Raw genomic sequence first — 18,590 nt, forward strand, 5'->3', positions numbered from 1 at the left:
GATCTGAGAATCATAAGCACAGACAATGACAGCTAATGAGATTAGCAGTGAAAATTAAATAAAGACGGAGAGGAGGGCGAGTACAGTGCCTTCAGTGACCTACATGAGCATCCAACAAAGAAGACTGAAAAGGAGCAGTCAGAATATAAGAGGAGAATCTGTCCCAAATCACACAAAACATCTGAGAAGAGAATGTTAAGGAGATGTTCTTTAGAGAAAAGAGAATAGAAAAGGCACATCAAGGTGATCCACAGTGTCTAAGACTGCAGAGAAATCCAGAAGTATAAGGATTAAGAAAATGCAATGAAATTTGATAATTAAAAAGTTATTATAACTTTGAGGAATAGTTTTAGTTGAATGATGAAGTCAGAAGCCATAATGCAAAGAGCTTAAGGAAAGAAGAATTAAAATAAATTTAAAATTTAAAATAAATTAAAAATAAAATGTCTAAATTTTTATTTTTACTTTCTAGTCCCTGACAAATCCCACTTTTCTGCATATTTCTATATTAACTTTAAAAGTTACATAGAATAAACAAAATTGATTTTCAGTCTTCAACTCATAATAGAAAAAAAGATTTACAAAGTAAGAGATTCTTTTAATTTTCTTTTTCCTTTAAATTCTCTTTAATTTTTCCTTTATTTTAAAGCTAATAAAAGAACCTGGCTAAAAACAAAGAATGAAAGAAAAATTACCGCCTACTTTTGGACACCATGTCATTCTTAATATCTCCTATTCTTACATCATTTTATTTCTTCTAAGCAATGTTACTACCTTACTAAAATATTCATAATTCAGTTAAACAACTGGCATGTTCTCTACATTGGTTTCGGAAATACATGCAAAAGTGCTTCTCTTACATCCTGTACAATGGAACACATTTCAAAATCACTCCAAAAGAATGTTCACTGCTCAAAAATTATGGATGTATTTAACACATACTTCTATCAATAAAGTGAGCACCAATAGAATCTCAACAACGGGCATTAAATATAAACACCTATTAAATACTTACTGCCTCCCTGACACTATGATGGATTCCGGGGATACAAATACAAAAAATGAAAAATCCTTCCTTAGCACTCAAACATATGCCCACTAGTGTACTTTTCTACACAGGTAAATACTTTCTACATAAGTAATCTCTACTACAAAGGAAAAACATAAAAGTAGTAAAAACTCCCTGAAGGCAGTGGACTTTAGATGAAAGGAAAAATATATGTACATGAAATTATAAACATAATATACAATATATAAATGGTATGCTTTTTTAAAATAGAGAGGTCAATAAAACCTAGAAGAATCAGAGAACAAGAGAGTGGGACATTTGTCATAACAGAGATGAAGTAGAAGTAATCAAATAGGAATGAACATAGTGTATTAATGCAACAGTAAAAAGACAATCCTTTGAGAAAATGCATGCCTTTCCCTTACAGAAGTAGGAGCTAAGTATATAGAACACAGCATATTTTATGTGTTCTTTACAGTATTTATATTCTTAACTTTTGTTCAACTGTTTTTTGTTGTTGTTGTTGTTGTTTTGTTTTAATTTGTTATTGGGAATGGTGCCTGAAGGGAGGTATATAGATTTGGAAATAAAAATTATATAAAATCAAAGATAAAATTTTTCTAAAAATACTATCTTGAATAGAATATAGGAAATGTTGGAATGGTAGGAAATAAAAAGATAGGCAGGTTGAACAGAACCAGATTATAAAGGGCCTTAAAAGTAGGTGGGAAAAGTCTGATTTGATGACAGGAAATTGAACTTATTTTTTAAATAGAAGAATACCATAATTAAAGTCATAGTCTATAGATAGTATTCAGTGTGGGATAAAGAGATGAAAATTGAATATGGGGAAGCAAGCTAAGAAGCTACTGCAATAAGGCAGACATAAGATTGATAAGGTCAAAAAGATAGCCCAAGATACAAATAATCAGCATGAAATTCCTGTCTGAGGAGAGGTTAAAGGGGATAACTTGAGACACAAATGATTAAGAGAAATTCCTGTCTTATTTACAAATATCTCTGGAACCTCTTGGATAACATCTCTATACAAACTTTCTTTTATGATTCTGTTTATGTATAGAATGAATTTCTAAAAATGTATTCCTCGCACTCGGTTTATCCTTGTCTTGTGCCCGCCAACTGGCATCCCCTTGCCAGGCAGTTTGGCTTTTCTAGAAGCCAAATGCCTGCCTATCCCTTTACTATCAATAAAGACTTTGTTTTAAGACAGCATTGAGTAGTGAATTCATTCGCTATCCGGACCTGCTCTTGGTTACTTTGGGGAAGGATAGAGAGGTAATCTGACAACCAGAAAGGAGCTGATCTATCTCGGCTTAGAGCCTCAGTTTCTCCTCATGAAGATAAAGGCCTTATTACATTAAGAGTTTTCCATGAGAAGGATGTTAAATAATTTTTTTTTCCTACATGTCCAAGCAATATCAGACAATAAAAAAAAACAAAGCAGAGGGATAAAAGGCCAAACAATTATCAAAATCCCTTGATGCTTTTATAATTCTAAAAGCTGTTTTAGCTCAAATGAATTTTTTTAAATGACAAATATTTTAGACAATCTGTGACAATCTGATCAAAATTAGTGTACTACTTGAATATTTGAAAGGTTACACCAAAAAAGGAAAAAAAATTAAGAGTATGTCATCAGGTATCTCTCCCAGCATGGCTAGGGGAAGAATTATAACCAAATAATAGAAAAAAAGAGACCAAAGAAAAAAGAATTAAGTAGTTTCATGTATCAAAAAGTGCTTGTACAAACAAAATTAAGACAACTAGGATAAAAAGCTAAGTGGCACAGTAGATAATGTTCTTGGCCTGAAATCAGGAAGATTAATCTTCCTGAGTTCAAATTTGGCCTCACTTTCTAGTAATGTGAACCTGGGCAAGTCATCTAACCTTGTTTGCCTGAATAAAATGAGCTGGAAGAACAAATGGCTAAATCATTAAGTATCCTTGCCAAAATGGGGTCAAGTTGGACACAAATGAACAATAAACAAAAAGGATAAGAAGAGAAACCATTAACTTCTAAAGAGAGGAAGAATCTCTTTGTAGCCAATATCTCTGACAAGGTGTAATACATGGAATTTATACAACTATATAAGATGAAGAACCAAACTTTCATAAGGAATAAAAAGGCTACAAATACTACTTCAAAAAGGAATTATAAACATAGCCAGAAAATTGGTACAGGTGACAAAAGACAACAAAATGTTAATATCAGAAGTTAAGCTGTAGAAAGACAGGAATATGAATACACCATTACTAGAGTTCTGAAATGGTCCAAATATTCTGGAAAACAATTCTGAATGATGCTAAAAGTAATTAAAATATTCACACTCCTTGACTCAGAGATGACTACTGCTAAGCACATACTCCAAGAAAGCCAAGAATGGAAAGGTACATCAAAATATTCATAGTAGCACAGGACTTTTTGTAGTAGGGGGAAAATAGAAAAATAAATCAGGTTCTCACTATCAGGGAAATGAATAACCAAATTGTTTTATTTAAATGATATTATTACTCTGTCATTAGGAATAACAAAATAGAAGAAAAGAAAATAATCTAAATTCAACCAGGAAAACAACATACAAAATTACAAAATCATTTCTATCTTCAAAAACTGGCATTCCTAAGTTTAATCAAAACTCATATTTTTCTATCTCTCCTTCAACCTTACCACTCCTAAATCTAATCTTTGGCTTCATTCTGATTTCCAGTGCCTCCAGCCACCAGCACTTGTAAAGCCATTGTGCTAGCTTTGACTTTAACTGCCAAATGCTACAGCTTTTTCTCAGTCCTTATTCTCCTCCACCTCTCACAAAGCCTTTCACACTGTTGATCATCTTCTCTTTCTCTAGGTTTTCAGGGAATGGCTCTCTCCTGGTTCTCTTCCTACTATATGACTGCTCTTTCTCAGCTAGATTCTCAACAAGATCATGAATGTCCCACAGGGATCTATTCTCAGTATTCTTTTCTTCTTTCCTTTATATTATTTAATTTGCTGATCTCATTAGGTCTCATGGATTCAATTAATATGGTGATGTTGATGATCCTCTGATCTACTTGTCCAGTCCAAATTTCTTTCCCAACTTCCAGTTTCACTTCATCAAATGTCTATTTGATGTTCTGTAAACATCTCAACATGTCCAAAATTGAACTCCTTATTTTGGCGCTCCCACTCCCCAAACTCTCTATTATTATGTCCAGGATACCATCATCATCATCATGGTCACTAAGGTTCACAATCTCAATGTCACTCTTCACTCTTTCAAAATCTTCCCCCCATAATCTATTGTGAAGGCTTATAGATTTTATTTTGATAGTATGAAAAGATTTTTAAAAATAACATTTCCTCTGATTTCTAGAGTATTTGATTTTGCAATGTAATTGATTTTATGGTGTACTGACTTTTATAAGTTTCCATCTGCCAGAACTTAACTCAAAATAAGTTCTCTCTTTCACTAGGAATTGGCTTAAAGGTATCTCTGAAAGAGGATGATGTTATCATTCCAACAACTAGCTCCTGGAGCTTGTTAATCATTTTAAGTAGGGACCTTGATTTGTTTTCCCCAAACAACCAGTTTAAGTATAGATGTAAGTCCCCGGAAAAAAAAAAAATTCTTTTGCCCTTGTTTCACACCTTGGCAAATTAAGAGATTTTATTCCCTCCTAGGAAGAGATCAAAATGTAGGGTTCTAGTCTCCTATTCAAGATTACAAGAGGCAAGTGAATCCCATAAAGCTGTTTAATAATCAGCATTCCTTAATTATCAGAGAAGGTATGATCAGCCATACCAGAAAGTCACCCATTTTCCCAGCAACAGCCAATAAGATGGCTTCCCAACTACCCCTTCTTTTTCTGCAGCTTCTTCTTGGGGTGGGAGGTGGGAGGTGTCTTTGTCAATAAATAAATCCTTGCTCAAAGAAACACATCTCAATTTCCCCATTATAGCATGTCACTACACCCCAAAAACATGTGATCTCTCCTCCACTACAACTCTCCTCATTACAATCCATCCTCTACTCTGCTGTTAAATTGATTTTCCAAAAACAGATCTGACCATAGCAGCCCTTTCTTCATTCCATAAACTCCAATGGCTTCCCCATCACCTCCAAGACCAAAGAAAAAAAATCTTTAACTGACTTTCAAAGTCCTTTATTACTTTCACATCTTTCTAATCTTCTTACACCTTATATGACATAAGGTCACATCTTCAATCTACTGACATTGGGAAGCCCTCTGGTCCCCTATTCCAGGAACAATCTCCTGTTTCCTCTGGCTTCGGGCTAAAACTCCACCTTCCCCTTAATTCTAGTGCCTCCCTTCTGTTGATTAATTCTAATTGGTACCTAATTTTCATATTGTCTACCCTATAGAACTAAGTTCTTTGAGAGCAGAGACAATCTTTTGCTTTTATATCTTTGGTACAGTGCCAGGCACCAAAATCGATATTTAACAAATGTTTATTGTCTGAATGACTCCAATTTTCTTCCTTCTGAATCTTGACTCTATAGCCAATCCCAAATTATTCTAGAATCCCAAACTCTCTTGCTCTTCATAATTTGTCAACCCCGCCCAATTACTGCAACTATCTACCTGCTCCATTCCTGCTATTGTTAACAGAGTTGAAATAAAGCAACAGAGCTGAGGCTGTTACAAGGTTTTTAACATCTTCATGATTCTTCAACTCACTTATCAAAAAAGCTTTTCCAGATCTTCCCTCACCAAATTCCCCCCACAATTTTTGCATTAATCTTCCTTCAGCTTATTTCATTGAGAAAATAAAAGCCACTCACCATGAAGTCTCACAACCTCTTGACATCTCCTATATCAAACATTACTCTAGTATCTGTTAATGAAGTAGCCTTTATCTTTGATAAGACTCATCTCTATACAAGGGTCCTTTTCCAGGACATAGTTCCAAGAATCATCTCTCTTTTAATCTTCCATAAATATTTATCTCCATTTCCCTCCTCACTCACAAACATGCCCATGTCTCTCCAACTTCAAAAAAATAAAATAAAAAAAACTTCATGAGATCCTACAATCCTTTCAAGTTATCACCTTATATTTCTACTCCCTCAGTCAAATCCCTAGAAATAGCTGTTTACTCTTACTAGTTCTTTCATTCACTCTTCAACTCTTTGCAAAATAGAATCATCATTCAGTCACTAAGCCAATGAGCAAGTACTTACTAAGTGCTTAGTGTGTAATACAGACCATGCTAAAGCTAGGGATACCAAGAAATTTTAAAAGAAAAAAAAAGTCCCTGATTTCAAGGAGCTCATATTCTCATGAGAGGAAAAAACATATAAGATATAGTGTAAATAAAAGGTAAATGAAAAGGGAAGGCTAGCTTGTAGAGGAGAAAGGGACTGTAAGGTCCAAGAAAAACTTCCTATAGAAGGTGGGATATAAAGGGAGACAAATAAATAAATAAAGAGAGAGAGAGAGAGAGAGAGAGAGAGAGAGAGAGAGAGAGAGAGAGAGAGAGAGAGAGAGAGAGAGAGAGAGATATAAATGAATGAAGACTCCAAGAAGCAGAGCAAGAGAGAAATGTGGTATAAGTGTAGTATCAAAGAAACAATAAAAAGATTAAAGCTGCTATCATAGAATAAAAGCTGAGAAGTATTAAGAAAACAGTAAGAATAGGGAGAAGTTGTAAAGGAATTTAAAAGTCAGCAAATTTTACATTTGCATCTGGAGATAACAGGAAGATACTGGAGTTTATTAAAGTGAGAATGGAGTGGGGTCAAAGGGTGAAAGAGCTATGACATGATCAGACCAGGGCTTTAGGAAAATCACTTTGGAAGCTTGCTCCCTCCACTATTGACAATGATATCTTAATTACTATATTGAATTATCTTTTCTCACTCATTTTAAAGCACTGGATGCTGCTGACATCCCCTTCCTTCTGGATATTATCTTTTCTTGGTTTTCATGACACTGCTTTCTAGGTTTCTCAACCTGTCAGATACTCCTTCAACTCCTTTACTACAATATCATTCATATTCTGCCACTTTAATGACAAGTATACCACAAGACTTTATTCTGGGCCCTCTTCTCTATCTACCCCCTTTCTCTTGGAGACATCATCAGCTCTAAATCATTTTTACTGTTATCTCCAGACAAATAACTCATACTTCCTGAGCTCCAATCTCACATCATGAACTGCCTACTGAAAGTTCTGAATGGGATATCCCATATATATCTCAAACTCAACAAGTTTTAAAACAAAAATCATTATCTTTCCTTCAGAATCCATCCCTCTTCCAAATTTCCCCAATACTCTCCTCCTAGTCTTAAAAACTCAAAAGCTCAAGCAACTATCTCACCTCTGCCCAATCAATTTGCCAAATCTTGTTTCTACCTCCACAATATCTCCTGAATCCATTACCTCTTTATCTAAATTCAAGCCCTTATCATCTCTAGCCTGAACAAAAGGCAAACCTCCTAATGGGCTATCCTACCTCAAATCTTTTCTCACTCCAAACCATCCCAAATACAGATACCAAAGTAACATCAAATCCCCCTACTGAATAAACTCCAGTGGTTCCCTATTGCCTCTAAGATTAAACTTAAGTTTTGTCTGGTTTGTAAAATTTGGCCAAGCAGCCTCATTACATATTATAATCCCAATCCCCAAATCCCTAGTCTAACAAAATTAGTTTCTCTATTCCTCAAACAGTCCCATTTTATCTCCCATCTTAAGCCTTTGAAATGGCTATTCTCTCTGCCTCCACTTTAAAGAATGCATTACTTCCTCCAGACTCAATTCAAGCATCACCTTATATAGTCAAATTTTCCTGATTCCCCTCCAACAACTGCTAGTACTTTCATTTCTTTAACTACCTTGTATTTTATTTTATACTTATTCTATATATGTACATATCCTGTTCATTGTTTCCTTCAACAAAATATAGTCTCCTTAAAAAGAAGGACTGTCTCTTTTTAGGATAGAACATAATAGAAGCAGTAGCAGCACCAGGAGTGGTGGGAGAAGGAGAAGTCATAGTAGCTAACTTTTACACAGAACTTTACATATATTATTAATTTATATAATCTGAACATAGTAGGTGCTTATAAATAAATTATGACTGATTAATTTTTTGGCTTTCTTTAGAATCATTTATTATTATTCTGGGATTGGGAAGAGAAAATACATTCAAAAAGAGTAAGGGAATAGAAAAGGTGGTAGGAGGAAAAACTGGTCAGAGAGCTTCAGAGTTCAGGGTTCTAGCAATATAAAATTGTAGTTACACCTAAAGCACTGGTAGTTAGAATGGATGGTGGCTACAAAATGTATTCTTAAAGTAAAAGAGAATGCTATATTTAATGCTAATCATTCCAAATTAACCTAGATTATGGGCTACTCAATAGACCACAATCTAGCAAGAAGGTATAGAAAAAATAACCCTGGACTAGAATTCCAAACATCTGACATTCCCCCCCCCCCAGCTCCACCACTTACTAGCTAGCTGTGTGTTACTCAGTCCCTCTGGGACTCAGCTTCCTCATCTGAAAAACGAAGGAGCTGGATTAGATCATCTCTAAATTACCTTCCAGCTATAAAATTCTATGACTCTACAGTTAGCCTAGCATAACCAACATATTCTTAATGGATCTCTTTTTAAATACTAAAATTATTTAAATAACCATGAAATTTCTTTAAAAGATATTTAATGAAGTTAGATTAAAAAAAAAAAATCACACTTACTGATTATTTACTTACTTTAGAGGTAGTTCTCTGGTCCAAATTTAATCCAAGGATATTTTGTAACCATTCTCTAAATGTTGGCAAAACCAGGCCACTAAGAGGATACCTGAAATAAAGGAGAGGCAAAATTGCATTCTTAATATCTCTTAAAAAGATTTTAACATACTTCAACAAAATAGCTTCATTTAAAAACATAATATATCAATTCAGAGTGCCAAATAAATAGGACATGAAAATCAACATTATTGGAACCTGTGTTTTTTTAAGAATTCTTTCCACCAATGAATAGCAGCAATAGTTCTGAAATTTACAAGTTTAGAGTTTCCTGAGGCACTGAGAGATTAGATTATGACTTGCCTAGTTTACAATCAGAATATAAAAACGTTAGAATGTGAACCCACGCATTCTTGACACCACTATGCCATGCATCCTTGTTCTAAGACTAACTAGAGAAGTACATAAATATCTAAATTGAGAAATAAGAGAACTTTTTCAGTTGGAGTGGAAGGGAAGAGGGTCTTGAAATTTTAGGCCTAGAAAAAGAATGATTTCAATAATCAAAGATTAGAAAAAAGTACCTTCCAAGAATGCTTGAATGGATGAAAAAATAAGAATGCCAAATGGAAATGGGTCATCAACACATAGTCAAATTTGATTTGAAACAGAGGCTAAACAGGCTAAATCTTCAGACTTACCTTTCTTCGTAATTTTTCAGTAAAATATAAGCTACTTGAGAGCTTTTTCATTTTTGTCTTTGTATCTGTAGGGTCTAATACTGCCTTGTACATTGTAAATAGTTAATAAATCCTTTTGAAATTGAATAATTATTGCCTTTCAAAATACATATAATTATTATTTAGGCTACCAACATTCATAATATCCAGTACATAATATCCAATATACTCTTAAAAAAAAAATAAATCTTACCTTTTCCCAGTCAATTCAATTTGGCCCTTCTTATTAATGATGAACTTGGAATCATTATATCCCCATCCATTCCACTTCATCAGTTCTTGCCTAAATGAAAAAGGAAAATATGTAAATGAAATCTCAGTTAAATAGCCCCAATGAGAACAAAAGTTACACTACTTTTCATAAATATATAAAAAGAGGAGTCTTTATAGTCTCATTTACCAAGAAAAACATTAGTTTAGTGGAAAGATCTATGTGAATTGATAAATTGAAGTGAGCAGAATCAGAATATTATACACAGTTACAACAATATAGCAACAATGTTCATCTGTAAAAGACAACTACTCTGATCAAGACAATGATTCAAGACAGTTCCAAAAAATCCATAGTGAAAAATGCTATCTACTACCAGAGAGAGAATGGATAAATTCTGTACTTGAGTTTGAAGCATATTATTTTTTGCTTTATTTTTCTTGGGGCATTTTTTGTGTGTGCTTTCTTTTGCAATATGGCTAATATGGAAATATGATTTGTATGATTTCACCATGTTTAATTAATTTGTATGACTTCACACGGATAATCAAACTGCTTGTCTTTTCAAAGAATAAAGGAGAGGTGGAAGGAAGAGAATATGGAACTTAAAAATTTTTTAAAAATAAATGTTAATGTTTTTACATGCAACTGGACAATACTTAAAAAAATTTTTTTTAAATGTTAGTTTAACGTGCAACAAGAAAATTGGATTTACACACATATATTATATCTAGGTTATACTGTAACACACGTAAAATGTATGAGATTGCCTGTCATCTAGGGGAGGGAGAGAAAAATCTGGAAAAATGAATACAAGGGATAATGTTATAAAAAAATTACTCATGCATATATACTGTCAAAAAATGTATAATTATAAAATTAATAAAAAAATTTTATGAACAAAGAGAGCAAAAAAAAATTAGTTTAGATAAAATGAAATGTACATAGAAAATGCCTTATTAGCAGTATTATGAAGTATTTTATCCTTCATAATTTATTTCAAATTGAGATTAAGAATGACTATATTTTCTTCTTATTGATCCTATTTACAAGTCATTGATTTTGTCATGAAACTGCTTAAGTCATGTTTCTTTGTCTCTGAACTTAGTTCAGAGTACAGGTGACCTATAATGGACTAAGATTAAAAATCTACCATTCTTGCCTCAAGGAATTTAACTGACATTAGAGAATATGTGCAAATATAAATGAAATTATTTTTATGCCCCTAGGCGATCGTTCAAGGATGTCTGCTTTGTTGTCCAAAAGTCTAAGTCACTATTTCATATCTGGTCTCAAAGAGCACTTTCTATTAGTACCCATTACCAAACTTCTAACCAATCATCTTTTTTGCTATATGTTATCTTTGTCAGCAATCATCTTCTGTTAACAAATTGCTCAATTCCATGATGTCAACTTCCCTGTTTTTTTGTGTGTGTTCCATATTAACCAAACTCTATAAACAAGGAATTGTTCTCATAATCAGAGCCCTGGCAATAATGGAGGCAAGCCATTTACCTACTTATTAACATATAGCATGCCCCTGCTAATAAATTTTATCTTGCTTAGAGATCTGCCTCATTTTATCCTTTTGTTAAAATTCAATCATAAGAATATATACTGGATGGCACTCTAACCTGATTATAGGATTTATAGCTAAAATTTTTAGAGATCATCTAGTGCAAGGATAGGTAGGTAAACTATAGTACCACGTCCAAATCCAGCATTCTTTGTTTTCACTGGCCTTGATCTTGTCTAACCGCCTCCTTTTACTGATAAAGAAGTTGAAGCCTAGGATGATAAACTAATGTGCCCAAGATCCCAAAACTCACTCTGTACTCAAATGATAGAATAATATTAATGTTCTATTTAAAAGGCACAGCAATTTACACTGAGTACTAAAAGTCTTCAAATTCTCTTTATTCAATTATTCAAAAATATTTTTAAATGCCTAATATATCTGGCTCTCTAAGCTAGGCCCCTTAGAAAACAAAGACAAAAATAAAAGTTCTTGCACCTTTTGAAAGCTTATAACCCAAATGAAAGCCAGCAGGTAGGTAGGTAGGGAGTGTGTGTGTGTGTGTGTGTGTGTGTGTGTGTGTGTGTGTGTGTATACACGCATAAAAAAATAGATATTCAGAAAAGCACCAGATGTTGGGAGTAGGAGATAGAAAATCAGGAAAAGTTTCATGCAGAAAGATATTTGAAATAAACCTTAAACTGGAGATCACAGGAGAGATCCTAAGAGGGGTGAAAAGAAAACATTTTAGGTATTGGGGAGAGCAAGTGCAAAGGTATGAAATGCTACATCTCAAAAACAGCTTCAGCCAGCACGCACAAGACTTTACTTAACAATTAAGAATTTATATTTTGTCTAGAGGGAACAGCAGAGAGTATTGAGTCTGGAATCAGGAAAGCTTTCTACTGTGTGATCCTAAGCAAGTCACTTAACTCTTTTTACCTCAGTTCCTTCTCCTGTAAAATAAACTGGATGAGAAAATGACAAACTCCAAGAAAATCCCAAATGGAGTCACTAAAAATCAGATGTGATAAAAACAACTGAACAACAATTTGATGTAGAAGTATTAGGGAGGTACTAGAGTTTACTGAGTTGAGGAAGGACAGTCATTTTTGAATTTTGGTAGCTCTGAGGGGTGAGGCTCAAGGAAAAGAGAAAGAAAATATGAAGATACCAGGGAGATAAAAAGAAGAGAATACTGTTATCCCTGGTTCTCATTAAATACAAAAGTTTAGCAGCAGTAGGGTGATTACTAAGTGAAGAATTCTTTGGCCATAGAAATCCATGGATCAAAAAGAAAAACAATAACCAATAATTTGTTTTATTAGTGACTACCAGACATATCAAGTGGAGTGAGGGAAAGTCAATATGCATTTAAACCAAAAACCATGGCCAAATTCTTAGGATTTCTGATGTTTTTTTCTTTTTAATACATACCATAAAAGTTTCAGTCAAATGAAATATAAAAGAATACATCTTTGGTATACATTAGATTCTTGTAGTACCAAAAAGCAATATAATAATTACCATGTTTTTATAAAAAGGAAATTTCCTATAGATAGAGGGGCCTTAGGAATCATCTGACCCAATATTTTCTTTTTAAAAAATTTTATGTGTATTTTGCTGTTACATTATCTTAATTTCCAAATACATCCATCCCTTCTCTTACTGCTAGTAAAGCATCCTTTGTAGAGAAGGAAAAAAAGTAGCTCAGCAAAATCAACCATCACTTTTTGACTAAGTTTGACAGTATAGAATCAGCACCCCAAAAGGATTGTAAAAGAAGGGAAAGGACCCACAAGTACAAAAATGTTTGTTGCAGGTCTTTCTGTGATGGCAAGGAACTGGAAATTGAATGCATACCCATCAGCTGGGGAATGGCTGAATAAATTATGGTATATGAATGAAATAGAATATGATTTTTAAGAAATGATGAACAGGCTGAAAAAACTAGGAAAAATTTAAATGAATTGATGCTGTGAAGTGAGCAAGAGCAGAACATTATATCCAATAACAGCAAGATTGTGTGATGATCAACTATGATAGACTTAAGTCTTCTTAGCAATATAGTAATCCAAGACAATTCCAATAGACTTGGTTTAGAAAATGCCATCCACTTCCAGAGAACTATAAAGACTGAATACAGATCAAAGCATACAGTTTTCACTTTTTGTGTCTGTTTGTTTGCTTTTTTTCCTTGTTGTTTTTTCCTTTTGTTCTGATTTTTCTTTTACAACATGACTAATATGGAAATATGTCTAAAATGATTGTACATATAGAAGCTATATCAGATTTCTTGTTTAGGAAGGGAGGAGGAAAGAGGGAAAGAGAGAAAGAACTGGGAACTCAAAACCTCACAAAAATTAATGTTGAAAATTATTTTTATATATAATTGGAAAATAAAATATTATTGAAATTACAAATAAATAGAAAAGTTTAACAGTATATGCATTATAGTCTCCTCTTGTACCCTTTAGATAAAAAAAAAAAAAAAAGGGAGGTATATATTCTTATCTCTATTTAGGAGCTAAGGCTGATCATTATTATTATACATTATTCAAGTTTTTTCTAAACTTAATTTTTGCATTACAGCTATTATATGTTTTCCTGGTTCTGCTTATTTCCCTCTGCATTAATTTAAATAGTCTTCCCATACTCCTTGAATTCTCAATAAATCTGTTCTTACAGTTATATTCCTATACATTCGTATACTACAATTTGCCTATCATTCCCCAATGCTTCTCTTTGCTACCATGAAAAAAACAAGTACTATAATATATTTGTATCTCTGTAGAGTATATGTCTAACAGTCTAATCTCTAGGTCAATGATATATATTTTAGTCATTTTAAAAGAATTCATAATTCCCTACCTGCTTTGGAAAATTCAACCCTTTCATTTTATCAATGAGGAGACTGAGGCCCAGGGGCTGATTTGTCAAATGTCACATTGTTAAATGGTAGTGAGGGTAAGTCTCTCAGCCAGTTATGCAATGTCCTTCCCTTTAACACCAGGCTGCTAATGTAAAGGGAATCTGATTTTAGTATATCCAACTAAAACACTCAATTAAATCATACCTCCTTTAAAAAAAAATTAAATTGTTCAGAGCACTTTAATATCTGTCATCTCATTTGATCTTCTATAGTTGATTTTCAGAAGAAAATGTCAAAGAGGAAAACAAGCCATTTAAACATGGTAGATCAGAAAATAAACCAATAATACTTATACAACTTCTGTTGATTTTTCTGCCCTTCGTTCTTGAAGAGGACCATGACATCAGGAAATAATGCTATGACATACAGGTAAAATGAATTTGAGGGATAACTGTACAAAGTCACCTGTCACACTTTCCCCTCCAGGGCTGTCTGGGTCCAGTGGCAAGGTATAGATCAAAGCAACAGAACCATCCCTGTTTTCAAATGATAGCATCATCTATTTTACTACATCTTGAAAATGCAAGGTACATTGAAAATGCAACAAAAGAAAATGGTGACAATAAATAGCAATACATGGACACAAGGTGGCAGTATTCTCCCACCATAATATAATACCAATTATAGTCTTCATTTCTTTATCCAATGGTAAACAAGTTTAACAGAGGTTACTGTGTTAAGAACACATAATATTCATGTCTTTTTCCCTCAAATTGTAAATGTTTTCTTATTATCATAATGGTTCTATTAATTGGTTTATCCATAGAATATTTCTCACACTATACTTCCTATTTACTCTGTGGGTCTCTGGATATGTTTTGCCATAAATTAAGAAATATTTTAATTGAGCATCAATAGTTCCAAGAATAAAGTGCTAGACAGCTCACTAGTTGTTATGAAGAACTATACATATATTTTTTGTTTAATAGTTTCTAGTTATGTTCAACTCTTCATGACACCTTTTGGGGTTTTTTTGGCAAAAATACTGGAGGTTTGTAATTTATTTTTCCAGCTCATTTTACAAATGAGGAAACTGAGGTAAACAGGATTAAGTGATTTGCTCAGGGGTACACAGTTATGCCTAAATTTAGACTCAGATCTTTCTGCCTGGAAGCCCAACACTCTATCCACTATGCCATCTAGCTATTCCATATAAATCTAAGTAATAATTATTATTAATGAATTTGGTTACTTTTACTAAATCAAAAGTGGAAAAAAGATTTAAAAGATTTCACCTTTACACCATGTTAAACTGAAATAAATCTAGTATGTTGAGTAAATGATTATTTTAATTAAGAAATTAAGATTTTAAAGTTGGAGAAATTAAATGAAGATTTTTAAAGAGTCCATCTAGGACTTGGCTCTTTTCAACAATGAGGTGATTCAGGCCAATACCAATAGACTATGTAGAGAGCCATCTGCATCCACAGAAAGAGGACTATGGTGGCTGAATGTGGATCACAAGATAGTATTTTCACTTTTTTTTCATGGTTTTTTCTTTGCTTGCTTTTTTTTCTTTCTCATTTTTTCCCATTTTGATGTTTTTTCTTATGCATCATGATAAATGTGAAAATGTTTAGAATAATTGCTTATGTTTTAATCTATATTGTATTGCTTGCTGTCTAGAGGAAAAGAATGGGGGAAAGGGAAGGAGAAAAATTTGGAATACAAAGTTTTGTAAGAGTGAATGTTGAAAACTAACTGCATGTATTTTGAAAATAAAAAATTATTATTTAAAAAAAAGAATCCATCACATCAAAAAAGAGGAAAAAATTAATTATATTGTCTATTCAAAATCAAATTTTTAAAAAGTCTCTGACTAATGAGAATTTCCAATATTCTAATAAATGAAAAAGACATTTCAAATTCAAAACAAAGTCATTTCAATTTGTACTTCCTCAGCTGTAATAAATGCTTAATAATTTCTTTCATAAATGAACAACAACATTGAAAATTACATGTGAATATGGTTGTTCTTGATTTGCAAAAAGAAATATAAACTTAAATCCTTGGAATCTAGTTCTAATTCTCTCTAAACATTCAGTAGCAATTTAAACTAAGTCAAATCAATATATTGTATAGAATGTCAAACTCTAACCTTTCAAATCAGGAAAAGGTTTTATGACTTTAAAAACTTGAACTAAAAAAAAAAACAAAACAAACAAAAAAAAAACTTGAACTACTTAAAAGAGAATATGGGGGGGGGGAAATGAATCAAATAAATTGGTTTATTCTGGGGAAAAAAAGTAAATTGAAGATTGTTTTCAACTATACCAACGTAATTATTCATTTGTTACTTTCCTATCTATTTGGACATAAAGATAAGCTAATTAAAATGCAAGAATACACACAAATACACAAATTTTCCTGATGGTAGATTATCCTAAGAGTCTGTTCATAATCAATACCTAGGGCAGCTAGATGGCACAGTGAATAGAGTACAAGCCCTGCAATCAGGAGGACCAAAATCATTAACTACCCCATCTATCCATTAATAAAAGTGGAAGGTTAAATCAGATGATCTTTCAAAGATACATAAAAAAATCTTATTGTCCAAATAATAATATAGCTCTAAAAGTATGTTTTTTTCTTTAAAAAAAAAAATCAAGATAAACAATTTGTATATGCCACTTCATCTTTATTAAAGAAAATAAATTTCTGACAATAAGTGAATTAAGTAGTACAAAAGAAAATGGCAAAGATTTAAATAAAATGCCAATAGTTTTGTCAATGACCTTTGAGTCCCAAAGATTCAAAGACAAAAATCCAGAGTAACTAGATTCCAAGCTGTTCTATTTTGTAAGATTATAATACAATTAGAACTAGATTTTGAAAGGTATTTTTGAATGTTGGCAATTTTCATGTGATTGGAAGAAGAATACTTTGGTGTGTTCTGCCTCTGATCCCTCTTGTTCCATTCCTATTTTAGCCTCTTCCTTCTGCAACAGTTTGTAAGAACTATTTGTTTGTGTTTAGAAAAATGTAAACTCAAAAAGACATTTAAACCTTTTTTCCATGTTATTTGTCTTGTCTCAATCTGGAAAAAATTTTCAATTATAATAACAAGGTTATGAAAATTATATAAATGTAGTTTCCATAGTACTAATAACAGAATAAATAGTTTCATATGGCAGAATTCAGGGGGTTTCTTTTCTATAGAGATTTTCTAAAAGAACTGCTTCTATGTAAATATAAAATATCAAGAATCCCCCCCCCAAAAAAAAACCCTTGTTTTACTAAATTTGTATACAGCCAATAGCAAGAGGGTGTGATGATCAACTATGATAGACTTACTCTTCTCAGCAATTCAATAATTCAAAACAATTCCACTAAACTTTAGATGGAAAAAGCCATCCACAACCAGAGAGAGAACTATGGATACTAAATGAGGATTGAAGTATACTATTTTCACTTTTCATTTCTTTGAGTTTGTTTTTGTTCTTTCTTATGGTTTTCCCTTTTTGTTCTGATTTCTCTTTCCTATCATGACTCATAAAAATGTTTAAAATGAATATATAAATGTAAACTATATCAGATTGCTTGCTAGTGTGAGAAGAGGGAAAATAAGGGAGGGAGAAAAAAATGTGGAACTCAAAACATTACAAAAATGAAAATTGAAAATCATTTATGTAATTGGAAAAATAATATGTTACTAAGATGATTTTTTAATGTTAATAGTTTCTTCTTTTAAGATTTTGCCTGATTCTCATAAACTGGAAAAGTTAAACTTTTTTTTTTTTTAAGTTTAGCAACTCACAGCTACACAGCAAAATAACTTTTTTAAAGAATGTGTGCTATTCAAATTTATGATATTGTTATTGTTCCTGCTGGCATTATTGTTATTATTATTTGAGTTTATGTATTTATTGGAGTTTCATACATGTTATTTAAAAGTCAAGAGAACTTTTGCAAGAGAAAACTCATTGCATAATGGCGTTGATATTAGAAATTTGCCATAGTTGGATACTGAAATGCATTTTTAAGATACTGAAAACATAAACAAAAACCAGCTATTCATGGATACAAAAAAAAGTGTGCTATTGCCTACAATTTTAGATTTAAAATGAAATATGTCAAATCAATCAGTGAACAAGCATTTATTAAGCACCTACTATGCCAGATATTGTGCTAGGTTATAGTAATATAGAGTGGGAGAAAAAAAAGAAAAAAATCTTGAATCTGAAGGAGCCTACATTTTAATAAACATAATTTTATGATTCAATCAAGTCAGATATTGCATATTTTCAGGTAAAGAGGGAAAAGACCAATAATCATGTCTCAGGAAGGAATTCAATGTGGCACCTCAAATTGTTTAAAAAATTTTTTTATGAATGCAATTCAACATAAAAATCTCTCAATTACAGTTTCACATTTTGCTATCAAATAATTGTTGTTAAGTTCTAGCCAGTACAGTAAGTTTGTCTATGACCTGTTCGATCCCATTAAAATCATGTATCCT

At 32.4% G+C, this 18,590-nt stretch overlaps 1 protein-coding gene across 1 annotated transcript in view; it reads right to left on the reverse strand.

Annotated features, from left to right (window-relative positions):
* The window catches only part of AGPS (alkylglycerone phosphate synthase), a 131,455-nt gene that overhangs the window by 96,444 nt on the left and 16,421 nt on the right, over positions 1-18,590 (reverse strand). Inside the window, exons 2-3 of the mRNA XM_074303020.1 lie at positions 9,666-9,755; positions 8,754-8,844 (exon numbers count right to left, since the gene is read on the reverse strand). Of these exons, the coding sequence (XP_074159121.1) occupies positions 8,754-8,844; positions 9,666-9,755 (181 nt within the window). The remainder of the gene's footprint in view (positions 1-8,753; positions 8,845-9,665; positions 9,756-18,590) is intronic.

Source organism: Sminthopsis crassicaudata, chromosome 3, assembly GCF_048593235.1.
Source record: "Sminthopsis crassicaudata isolate SCR6 chromosome 3, ASM4859323v1, whole genome shotgun sequence".
NCBI lineage: Eukaryota > Metazoa > Chordata > Mammalia > Dasyuromorphia > Dasyuridae > Sminthopsis > Sminthopsis crassicaudata.